The following is a 13413-nucleotide window of genomic DNA, read 5'->3' on the forward strand; positions in this document are numbered from 1 at the left end:
AACCCGCTCCCATTTCTAATATGGTTCTGGTGACATCTTGTTCAATTCATCAAGGAGTCCCTTTTCTGTACAGCTACAACTATCGGGTAAGTCGGCTTCCCTTTCTCGCTCCCCTTTCTATATATTACCATGAAGGGACATGAATACGACACATAGCACCGAAAAGTTGCAATGGTTGCATAGGCCTGGAGTAACTGAAAGGGTGTGGTCTCGGATTTTAACGCGGAATTCTAGTTCGGTCATGATGTTCATAAATACGATAGCTCGCATCCCTTTCTCTTAAACTGATCCCTTTTCTGTACAACTACAGCTATCGGGTAAGTTCGCATCCCTTTGTCGCCCCTCCTTTCTATTACCATGAAGGGACATGATATACGACACTTAGCACCGGCAAAATTGCAATGGTTGGAGCACATGAACGGGTGTCGCGGATTTTACCGCGGAATTCTAGGTCATGATGTTCATAAATACGATAGCTCGCACCCCTTTCTCACACCACTTTCTGTTAACTGCAGTTTCTTCTGTACCTTAAGTTTCACTACACTACAAAGACACAAATTTAAAGTCGCATTCCTTTCTCGCTCCCCTTTGTATGTGAAGTCCAGATTTATTATGGTATTAACATACAGGAAAATCAAATGTAAAGCACATAGGCCTGCATCAAATTAAACTGACACGGTGAAATTTTAAAATGGAAAATCATAGTTAAGCTATAATAGGTCTAGCACGAGCCCGCTCCCCTTTTATAATATCGTTCTGGTGACATTGTTCAATTCATCAAGTTGTTCCCTTTGCTGTACAGGTATAACTATCGGTTAAGTCCGCATCCCTTTCTCGCTCCCCTTTCTATTACCATGAAGGGACATGAATACGACACTTAGCACCGGCAAAGTTGCAATGGTTGCATAGGCCTGGAGCAAATGAAAGGGCGTGGTCTCGGATTATAGAACAAAATCTTAAGGCCACAATATTGGTTTTAAGTTTACTGCCGCATCCAAAATTGAGAATTGCAAAATATTTAATTAGGCCTATTTGATATTTATTTGACATTTTCTCTATTAAATGACATTTTAATTACATTAATTTGCTACTCATATAAATTTGATCATCCTAAATAACTATGATGCTGCACAAACAAAGAACCCCTCTGCATTAAATCAATGTATAAAATCAACCATAATTGCAATATAATAATAAATTTGATACGCTTAAAAGTTGAAAAAAAAATTAATAATTATTTAAAGCTACCTCGTGCCTTTTTAAAAAACAGAAAACAAAAAAATACACTATTATCATAAGGCTCATACGCATTTGACATAGGCCTACTACAGGGCCTATAAATCATAGAATAATGAAATTTCAAGTTTCTTTCAAGTTCACGGAATTTTATTCACAGTGGATGTATCACGTGTATAGGTACATCTCTGCGGGTAAACAAATCATGCTTTGTAGGAATATTCCATCGGAGGAAATTTGGGGGTCATTTGTATTGTGCATGGGCAAAACCTTGGACCTAGCTTGCCTGGTTTGATCACAGATATCATATTGCACACACACAGTGTATGCATGGTGGTGCACACTGCAGTTTGATCGGTGACACCACATGTTGAAACTTAATCTGTGTGCCATGTGTTTCATGTCAAGGTGCAGGAACCCGGGCAGGGTCCAGGGTCTAGAATTAATTGTTTATACTCTACATGTTTTGCCTGTCAGCAGTCAATTACAGGCATGCATCAAAGTCTCTCAAGAGAGCATTGGCCAAAGCTAACGTTAAACACCAGGCCTTCGCCTAATGGCATGGTTGAATGTGGTGGGTGTAATTAGTGGCGTCGATTTGTGGATGAAGAGGAATGGGTTTTTGGCATTGAAGAAAATAAGGGGGGGGTTGGCATTTTTTTTCATAGGGCATTACGTAATTATTTATTGTTACATTATCCAGAGATGGAACCGAACCGAGACTGGGGGCCAGTCTACCTCTCCAGCCGCACATTCAATTGAAATATAATCCAAGTATATTTTGTACATACAATAATTGGATTGTCCTTTTTCCACTAATCAATATTATTAACCTTGGTATCAGCCAAGGAAAATCACTGTCTTTTCTCATATGATTGAATTAAAAATTAATGACATTTTGTATGTTATATTATCATGCACAAATCATGTTAGCACTAATCATGCTCGTTAGTACAATCATGCTAATGGGTCCTATACCGCCCTTCAGATACAATCTAATTCAGGTCCTTGTTTAGACAAATATTGATTTTGGATCAATTTGGATGTACGTGTGATGGACGCTAGGAAAACGTATACCCTTAAATTTGACCAAATTTGATAATTTTTTTAATTATACTAATGTTCTAAACTTAGGAATGATTTCTGTTCAAAATACAGCTAAATTTGCCAAAATTCTGGACACATTTTCACAAATTATGTGGGGAAAAATGAGAAGATTTTGACAAGAATGACCCATCCATATACCACGTAAATTGGCTTTCTGTCAGTCAATTGATGCAATTAGAATCAGGGAACAAGCCTGAAGATTCTTTGAAAAGCGTATCAACAATTAAACCCCATCCCTCCTAATGAAACTTGTTTATTCTTATGGCCGCATTAGTAATTTGGTTTGTCCCTAACATTTATATTTAGTAATTTTGGATGATGTTTTTAAATTCCAACGGAAAATCAGTTCATCTTCAAGTGTATCAAACAAACATAATATAAGATTATACTACACTAAAGAGAATATACATTTATAACAGTAAAATATTCTACATACTTGAGTCTATTTTGATGTTTTGGCTTATATTAACGGATGTAAAATCAAGTTAATGATGGACGGAATAATTGTGAAGATAGATCATGTTGCCATCAGCATAAACTCAGAAAAGCACGATGAAGATGACAGCTCGGTTTACTGTGTATATTTGCTTTATGGTAAATTGAGCGCTACTTGTACGTTTTTAATAATTCAAGTAGTATTGAAAGTCAAAATTTTTAAATAAATTTCTTTACATTTTTTCACAACACATTTTGTTGGCATATTTGTATTGTGAATACATGTTTCAACACTGAAAAATATTCTTTTCAATTGACAAATAAAATTTTTTCATGTAAACAATCTAGTATGACAAATTATAATTTGTTGCATAATTTGTCATACATGCATTGAATGCCTAATTATAATTCGTCATGCAAAGTGTTCTAAAATAATTATGCAAATGAAATAATTTGTCTTATTACAAAAATTAATTTGTATTGCAGTAAAATTACTTTCTCATCAAATTGCACAAATTTGTAGTTTATGGATAAATGTAAAAGATATGTGACATGATCAAGGGGAATGAGTCACATGTCGACCCTGGTCGAAAATGAGTTTTACACATCTTTCTAAAGAGGACAGAGAGCTTTCAGAAACTGAAAACCCCATGTTGATACAATGCTTTCTTTGTCAATATCTCTAAATCAAGATTAGCGACATCCGACTCATTTCCCTTGATCGTGTCACATATGAATAAAATTTGGCTGAAAATCGATTTGTCGATTTTTATCAATATTGCGTGGCTAATATAGCTTAATATAAGATCCTGACATTGACGGTCCTTACCTGGGGAAAAACATAATTATTTAGATACATACGTAACATAGTCAGAATAATTGTCAGATCAAAATACTAATTTTTTTTTTCATTTTCTTCCAGCAAAAATCTGCAGACAGCGACCACCGATCTCCTATTTGAGGCAATCACATTATGGGGACTGGGGCCAGTAGTGCCTCTTCCCGATCCCCTTCACCTGAAATGGCTGTGCAGCACCGCAACAACAAATTATCCAATTCATCACGTAAAGACTCTCTTGGACTAACAAAATGGAAAGGACATAATGTGATTTCAAATGAGGTTGCCCCGATATTGATAACTAAGGGGTGTTTTGAGGAATACCAGTGTACAATGCTTGCGGAGAAACAGACGGTTACAAAAGGAAAGATACAAGAAGGAATGCCGGAACATCCGCTTATACAGGTGAGTAGAAACAGCAGTAACTGGAATCTTGGACTGGTCCATTAAATTAAAATTTTGATCACATGATTGAATATAGAAGAAATGGTTAATATTAGGGGATTTGGGCAAAGATCCATGTTTTTGATAACCCAAGGGGTGTTATTGAGGAATATCAGTGTACAATGCTTGCGGAGAAACAGACGATTACAAAAGGAAAGATAAGGAAGGAATGCCGGAACATCCGCTTATACAGGTGAGTATAATTAAAGACCGAGATAAAAAGAATTTATCGCGTCTGATGTCACTGTCAATTACGATCCTCGATTGGTTTACACAGGGCGCGTAAAAGGAAGACCGATCTATCTGGTGCTGATCGGAGAAAAGGAATAGCAGCAAATGGTGAAAAATTACGTACTTTTACGAGGCAAAAAGCAGCTTTTCTAGGCATTGGGGACATGGTGCCTTGGGTTATGAAAGTTTCCTACTATAAAGACCTAACTTTTGAGATGGTTTGCATGTCGAAAGGTGCAAAATTAACAATAAGGCGCCCGGTTATAAATCCGCATTCAGCAAGTCATCATCACAACACTTGTAAACAAACCGTCCTCGAGTTTGATTGACAGATGACGTCAGACGCGATAAATTCTTTTTATCTTTGTCTTTCATTATAGAAACAGCAGTAACCGGAATCTTGGTCTGGTCCATTAAATTTAAATTTTGATCACATGATTGAATATAGAGGAAATGTTAAATTTTAGGGGACGCAGGCAAAGATCCATGTTTTTGATAACCCAAGGGGTGTTTTGTGGAATACCAGTGTAAAATGCTTGCGGAGAAACAGATGGTGACAAAGGGAAAGATACGGGAAGGAATGCCAGAACATTTGCTTATACAGGTGAATAGCCGCAAGTATGTGGCCTTTGCGCACTTGGAATAAGTGCGCAGCGTATTAGGTCAGCCCTAAGGACTTGGTGGCGACCTGGTACATTTTTGCTTGGATATTATACTAAAAGTGAAAAGAGCCAAAAAATAGTGTTAACACTGGCAGGTGAATTATATAGGGCTGTTCCAGAAAATAAGGAAAAAACATTTTTTGTTGCCATTGGCGACCAATTCAAGACTATTGCATGCAAATGTGGGTTGCAGGTTTTTGTCCCCCTGGCTGCACTTCTGTGGAGGAGGGAGGTGGGTATGGGGATATGCAGCTGATAATTAGCATTTTTAAGATGATAAAAATCAAGATATTTAGCAGCAAGTGGATAGAAAATTGTAGAATTCCAAGGTGTATAGGACCCTATAAAGGGATGAGAATTATACTAAATATCTCAAAAAAAGTAACTAACCCCCCTTAAATAATGGCCATTATTCAAAAATGGGCTATTGTATTACAAATCTGTAAAATGCGTCGGAAGCAGAATTTATTTCTGCGCATTTTGACACCTCATTTGATACGATAGCCCAGAAAACAATAAAATACCAGTCTATTTAATGTAGTGAGGTCTAGATTTGAAAGTTGCACTTACATACAAATTTTTACAATACAAAAACATTCGGATATCATTACACAGATTTCCTTCCATTACACTGAATACAAAATCAATACAATTTACTGCAACTTTCAAATCTTACATTGACTTAAATGTACGCTGTGACGTCAATATTTATTCAATTGCTACAAATGAAGTGTCAAAATGTGCAGAAATAAATTCTGCTTCCAACGCATTTTACAGATTTGTAATACAATCACCCATTTTGAATAATGGTCATTATTTAAGGGGGGGTCAGTTACTTTTTTTGAGATGTTTAGTTATCATTGTGTGGCATTTTCTTTATCTTCTCACCTAAACATGTATAGATTTGCTTATGACTTCTGTTCAAATTGTGAAAATTTAGAAATACAAGACAATCATTGACCAATTTTAAAAGGGCTAGAGGTCAACAAGGATGATATACTGTACAAGCTGAGATTTTTGCAGTGGCTTTATTTTTGCAAGCAGTTAATGCAAGCACATTATGCTGTGGTTCCAAAAATGATGTGTGCGTGTCACTGTTACGCAACCAAAAACACGCAGTGATATCACATCAAGATAACGGGCAGAGTAGTTCACAGATTCCTTACAAGAAATATTGATTTGTACATGGTTGTTATAAACAAATTACTGTTGATTCCTGCAAATGTCATTTATAGTAGATCGTTAGTGGCATTTAGTTATAGGTCAATGTGTTTAGAATTCACCTTTTCGGTAAATCCCATAACCCTTTGCGAGTACACCTGAGAACTCGTCATTTGACGTCATGCCGACTTGTAATGCGCAGTAACGATGTTCGATAAACGATGTGTGCATCGGCGCGACGCAGTATGACGAGTTCTCAGGTGTACTCGCAAAGGGTTATGGGATTTACCGAAAAGGTGAATTAAACACAGATAAAATGGTGGCAGGATTTTATTTTTTGATGATATATTTAAAAAGACAATAAAATTCATCAGATTGTCAATTTTTCTTGGCTGCACATGTATATCAATTGCCTTAAGGAATTGGACAGCAACGTTTGCACAGTATTTTTTGTGAGACCTGAGAGCACATCAGACATATTGAATTGCATTCTGAATATGAGGAATGTCCTTTTGATATCAAATAATTTTGATTTTTGGAAATTTGTGATATAATACAAATTTTATGGCAAATTATTAAAATTTGATATTTTTATACAGTTTTGTAGTTTTGATATAAAACAGTCCTCAAAGTAAACTTTATAAATCTAACAATATGTATTTTGTACAATGTAGCTGGGATGAAAAGCCGACCATCAATTGAAAATTTTGACCCTTCATATTGAAGATATACACATTTTTTCCAAAAGACCTACATTGTTTTGGTGTTATGGGGAAAAAAATCTGTCTTCAATACAAAAGGTCAAATTTTTCATATGATGGACATTAAGTTTTCATCTCAGCTACTAACACCGTCCGTACATATCATTAGATTTATACAATTTACTTCGAAGACTGTTAAATTTCAAAACTATTTTTAATTATTTGCCATAAAATGTATATTATATCGCAAATTTTAACCAAAAAAATTTTGATCAGAAGGACATTCCTCATTTTCATAATGCAATTCGATATGTCTGATGTGCTCTCTGGTGCCACAAAAAATATGTGAAAACGTTGCTGTCCGCATTTGGGGATATTTTTTAGCTGAATGAAATTAAAAACACTCATTTTTGGCTGAAGTGGATTGATTTTGACACTGAGAATTTATTGGAAAAAAGAAATTTTTCAAAATATGTTTACAATAAAAAGATTTTCCAAACTTTCTCACTGTGACTTTTTAAAGGTCATTTAGCCTCTTAATAAAATAAAAATCCTCACCGACTGACCCTACTACAAGTTTGACCGCTTGTAAAACAATGAAATTAAAAAACCAGAAATTACCAAAAGCGAACAGAAATGGAAAATTTTTCTGAAGTAGGAAATTAAAGACTTTTTCACTTTTAATCTGATTGATCAGTTTCCATGACAACGACACTGTTGCGATTTATTTTGCCATAAAAAGAGTATTTTTCTACATGTTCAGTACTTTACTTTAAGTCTATCTGCTCGTAAAAAAACACAGAAATTACAAAAAGTGAACAAAAATGGACACACTTTGCATATTACATAAATGTGACCCCTCAGCACAACTGAGCCCGGATGTAGCCAATCATCATTTTTGAGATATTCAACCAAAATATTCTGCTTGAAATTAGCTTTAAAATGATGTATATCATGTCTATAGTACTTGACATTTAAGTAGTGAAAATCAATAAAACAGTCAATAAATCCTTTGTTTCCTATTGTTTATTGTTAAGTTCAATGGAGCATATCTCAATAGTGGTACTGGCGACATCCGGGCTCAGTTGTGCTGAGGGGTCACAAATATGCTTTTTCACTTTTAATCTGATTGATCAGTTGCCATGATAACAACATTGTTGCGATTTATTTTGCCATAAAAAGAGTATTTTTCTACATGTTCAGTACTTCACTTTAAGTCTATCTGCTCGTAAAAAAACACAGAAATTACAAAAAGCGAACAAAAATGGTCACACTTTGCATATTACATTTAAATGCTTTTTCACTTTTAATCTGATTGATCAGTTTCCATGACAACGACACTGTTATGATTTATTTTGCCATAAAAAGAGTATTTTTCGACATGTTCAGTTCTTTACTTTAAGTCTTTCTGCTCGTAAAAAAACACAGAAATTACAAAAAGCGAACAAAAATGGACACACTTTGCATATTACATTTAAATGCTTTTCCCCTTTTAATCTGATTGATCAGTTGCCATGATAACAACATTATTGTGATTTATTTTTCTACATTTTCAGTACTTTACTTTAATGCGATTCATAATAAAGAAAAAGTATCCACGCCCACTACTGCCCTAGATAAAAACCTGTTATTTTGTTAACACACATTAGTGGTGTTCAGATGGTTATAGAATGTGCTCGAGAATTATGATTCCTAAATCAATCCCAGAGTGTCAATTAGGCCTGGCATTTTCGGGTAATTTTGTACCCGGGTACCCGGCTTTTTCGGGCGGGTAACCGGGTACCCGAAATTGCAAAAAAAAATATTTAAAAAAAAAAATTTAAATTTTTATTTTTTCGGTTTTGTAGTGTCCCTGGACCTAGACCTAAATGCTAGGATCATTCATGGTTGACCTAAAAAAAAAAAAATCAAGATGTTTGTATTTTTAATATGAAAATTGATACTTTGTATTCATGTCATACTTATTAATGATTTCAAAATGCATTCAAATTCAATGCATTTTGAAATCATTAATAGAGTATGACATGAATACAGATTATATTCATATTTTGAATTTGGTACCGGTAATGTAATCTCGGCGGTACCCGCTAGCCCCCCGAAAATGCCAGCTTTAGTGTCAATACGACTCAATTGAAGCCGGGAATCCTCGAATTTCGCAATGACATCGGCTCCTCTGGACAACCGGAAGCTTACTGCAAGTGTAACCCATCTAGTGGCGTGCCAAATTATTGAACCTTCAACAACTCTTCCTATACCTTTGTACAGGAGCCAACCGTTGTTAAACCGTGATGAACCCACACTTTTACTGTAGCGTATACGCGAACGCGAGCGAGACTACGCGTTACGCAAGAGCGCGTAAAATTCATCATGCCTGGAACCTTTGTGCGTATGCCAGCTTACAAGTTGAATTCAGTATTTTTCAGGTAGCGGCTAAACATTGCCGTTTTATTCTGTAGTTTTATTGCTGATCAATATCAAAAGAGAAATCATCTACGTTTTTTTGTAAGGCTCAGTGGCAATGATTAACTGACATTCCTCGTAAAATAATTGTGAATTATACGATATTTAGCTTCTTTTCGTTGTTGAAAGGGATTCAATCATGTATCACCGTTGTTCATCACCATTTAACAACTCGCGTCCGGTGCGTCTGCGTGGTTTACTTCGGGAGGGCAGCTTTAGCTGCCCGAGCGAAGTAAACCACGCAGACGCGCCGGACGCGAGTTGTTAAACGGTGATGAACAACGGTGAAACATGATTGAATCCCTAAGTATTAAATATAATTTAACCATATGTTAAGCTCAGTACTCAAGAATTACAAAATGTATTTTCACATGGTGGTAACACTCAAGGATCACTAGGGGAAACTCTGAAATCCCCTAAATTTCTTGGGGATAAATTCAGGAATAAATTTTGGGGCAAACTTTAGGGATGGGAATCCTTGAGACAGTTCACATGGCGGCTTTCCCCAAGTTTTTACTTGGGAGCCGCATTGCTTAAGGGTACTACACCCCTGCCCAATTTTGTGCCTATTTTTGCATTTTTCTCAAAAATTATAGCGCATTGGGGACAAGTAAGATATGTATATTATAGGGCAAGAACTACAACTACTGCACTGGAAATTTTATTTCAGCACAGACAACAGTTGTGGAGTTACAGTCAAAAATGAGGGAAAACCAATATTTGATCAATAAATCAATAACTACTTGCTTTGAGTTGCTGAATTTTCAGTACAGTAGTTGTAGTCCTTGCCCCTATCATATACATATCTTACTTATCACTAATGTGCTACAAATTTGGAGAAAAATGCAAAAAATAGGCCAAAAATTGGCCAGGGGTGTAGTACCCCAAAAGCAAAATACCTTCTATATGGTCGTGCCTATATTGTGATGTACAATGTACAGTGTAGGCCTGCTTCTGCTATCAAAATGCAACTCAACAAAATGATTGATTCAAAGGACTTGATTTTCAGTGATCTCAGCCCCCAGTCTCAGCCACAGTGGATCCCAGCACAAGTGTAAAATAATTGCTTAAAAGTGAAGGATAAGTCATTCAAATTTAGTTTTGGTATTTTTGAAATGAAATATTTGGTAAAAATTTAAGAAAACAGCAGTATTGACAAAGTTGAAGCCACATTCAAACACATGTAGCTAATTTATATACTGTCAGTACAATCTGTAAATTACAGATTCTTGTAGATACATTATTTTGTCTTAAATACATGGCTTTTAGCTGAACTATTGCAGGCTATGTAAGCACATCTATGTCAATAAAAAAAGTACCAATATTTGAATTTTGATGATTTTTACGATCGTTCGGATGCAGCAAATCACTGAATGGGCCTCTAATAATGTGCTCTGCTGTGTAATTTTAAAGCTGAATATCAGAAAATCTAAGGAAAATCTATGGGAATACATACCCTGCAAGTAGTAATACAGTACATAACATGGCATGACAAGGGTAGAATGTCACATTTCGGCTAATATCCGATACCTGTAGCTATACATACAAGTGAATGGAGCTTCATAATTATCAGTACTGCCGGTTTTTTTTCAGTTTGGCCAATTTTTTTCATGAAATAAATATATATACTTACAATTTCATTGACTTTATATTCACATTTTAGACTATTTCTTCAATAATACAAAATCGAACACTTTTACTGGGGTCACTGATAGCCGGGACTGATAGAGCATGATAGAGTTTAAAAATAGGCAATTGAAGAGGAAAAAATCTTTAAATGATTTTGCTGAGCAAGAACCTTTCTGACCCATGCAGGGTGGAGTAGAATTCAATTTGAGTCGCCCATTCAGGTAAACACATTTTGAAATTCACACTCCCTGTGTAGAAGATGTATGTCATGATGTCTTCCATAGGGGGTGTATGGATTTCAACTGGAATAGCCCATTTTTGGGCGAAAAACGCTTTCCTTATTGCGATTTTTTCGGTATTTGATCACATTTTTTTTACTTCACCTGGAATTTTTGAGGACCTGAAGGGAATTCAAGCACCCTGCACCAAAATTATTGAGTGGTTTGAGCTCCTTCCCCCCTCCAGTCCACCTATACCCACCCTCCCCCATCCTAAGTCTATGTGTTGGCTCTTTTATTTCTCAACGACAGCAACTATTTACTTCTGTTTGAAGCTGTTTGATTCAATTCAAGCATTAAAATACCTAAAAAATGAATGTTTCTGACGATATAGTTCTGTCAGGAACTTGAAGTTGTACACCCTGTACAACTTCCAAGTTTCAAATCAAATTTATGTAAAGTGTATATGAAAAGAAGTTGCTTCATGTTACAGAAGAACATAATTTTTCTGAGTTAGTGTGAAATTTCAGGACTGAATTTTAGGAAACAGGTCCTGGAATTTAAACCAAATGTGACCTCTTATAAATTGCCCTACATGTATTATTTTCCATTATCATTAATGTTATGGGTGAACATTACCAGACATACATGTAATTTTAAAGAACATTTAATACCAGACATTAGAAAAGCACTCCCATTTATTGGTACACATCATGTGCACTATGCCTGTTGGTCAACAGACCTTTTTAGAGGCAATTTCTACAGGGGTAGACGTAAGGAGCAATAATCAGCTGGCCCTTGGGCCAACAGGGAAGGTTTTCATTTAATAAACGGGAACCCGCATTTCAGAGTTGGTTCAAATCGAAATCCTATAACTGCATGTATTCAGCGGCGAAATTGAATTGAGGGGGTCCTCAAAATTTGCGTAGTCTGGTATTATATGTCTAGGATGTGGTGAGGTATTCTGTTCCAGTGTGGTATTGTCCTTGGGACCGGGAAAAAACTATTTGCGCATACAGTGTATATTAAGTTGTCTCATACTCAAATTAAACAGACTCATCAAATCTGATGCATAGTTTCTTCATATCATGCCCTTTGATATTTAGAATATTGACTTGATTTGAGATATTTCTGAAGTATATATAACCACTGCGGAGCATCAAAATCGAACGTCAGAGTATTCAACAAAATAATATATTAAATCCTTAAATCTGATATTTAAACTATTTCTTTACAAATGTAGTCAGACTTTCTGACTCCCTCCCCCCAAACAGACTTTCATTTATAGGACATCGTGAAGCTTTTGGTTAAGGTCTTTGCCTTTGGTGCGAGGGCTTTTGGTTATCAAGTCTTTGCCTTTGTGCGAGTGGTCCTGGGTTCAATTCCCCGCAGGACAGAACAAAAAAATCTTATCCACTCTCCCTGTGGCTCATGTGGTAAAGAGAGGGCAGATGACCCATCATAAAAGACCTTGTTACAGTCGGCCGATCAGGCCTGATTGTTGGCTACACTTGCCTGTCCTGTAAAAATGCTCCGACCAGCTATCTATGGCAGTGGCGTAGTGTCCGGGGCATCAGCTGAAATTTTAGAAAGACCCGGTGCCCCCCAATCATGGTCAGTACCCCCCCCCCCAATATTATGACCCACACTACATCTGGCCGAAGTTTTGTCAGCGTTATATTTCAGCTGTTAAAAACCCACAGCAAAAAAAACCAACTAGAAGTAGAAGGTAGTTTCTGTATCCTACACCAAATGTTATCAGTGGCTGCTGCATGCTGCATATTAGATTGGGCATATCAAAGAGGGACAGACAATGCAAATACAGACCCTGGAGATGCATTTTAGTAAACATCAAATTTATCTTGTTGCAATAACGCACGCATGTGTATACATGTGTTCTAGGTCCTGCCAACCTTGGTACGGTATATCGCGATAGTGAGAACATTTTATTAACTTATTTTCACTATTTTTTTCATGATAAAATGAATACAATTAATTTCAGAACCGTGAACTTGAAAGTCTGATAATATTGTTAACACATAGGATTTCAAAGGATATACAGTCATCCCAGGCAGTCATTTAATTTTTACACCCAAAATGTAACATGTTGCAAGTGCAATTATCAGAACTGGTAAAGGTGTATAGTGATGTGATTTAGTGGTCTTCTATTAGGTTTTCGTCACAAAATATGCTAATGTGGTAGCTAATTTGCATAAATTTGCTTAAATTTACCCGAGTGGAAGTTTTTGAGAAAAAAAATTCCCTTGCTACATGAGCAACAAAAAAAAATC

At 36.0% G+C, this 13413-nt stretch overlaps 1 protein-coding gene across 1 annotated transcript in view; it reads left to right on the forward strand.

Moving 5' to 3' along the window:
* LOC140159195 (paladin-like) overlaps positions 1-13413 on the forward strand; it is a 156209-nt gene that overhangs the window by 27896 nt on the left and 114900 nt on the right. Inside the window, 1 exon segment of the mRNA XM_072182584.1 lies at positions 3701-4021. Coding sequence (XP_072038685.1) covers positions 3752-4021 — 270 coding nt within the window. The 5' untranslated portion in view covers positions 3701-3751.

The sequence above is a fragment of the Amphiura filiformis genome, chromosome 8, assembly GCF_039555335.1.
Source record: "Amphiura filiformis chromosome 8, Afil_fr2py, whole genome shotgun sequence".
Lineage (NCBI taxonomy): Eukaryota > Metazoa > Echinodermata > Ophiuroidea > Amphilepidida > Amphiuridae > Amphiura > Amphiura filiformis.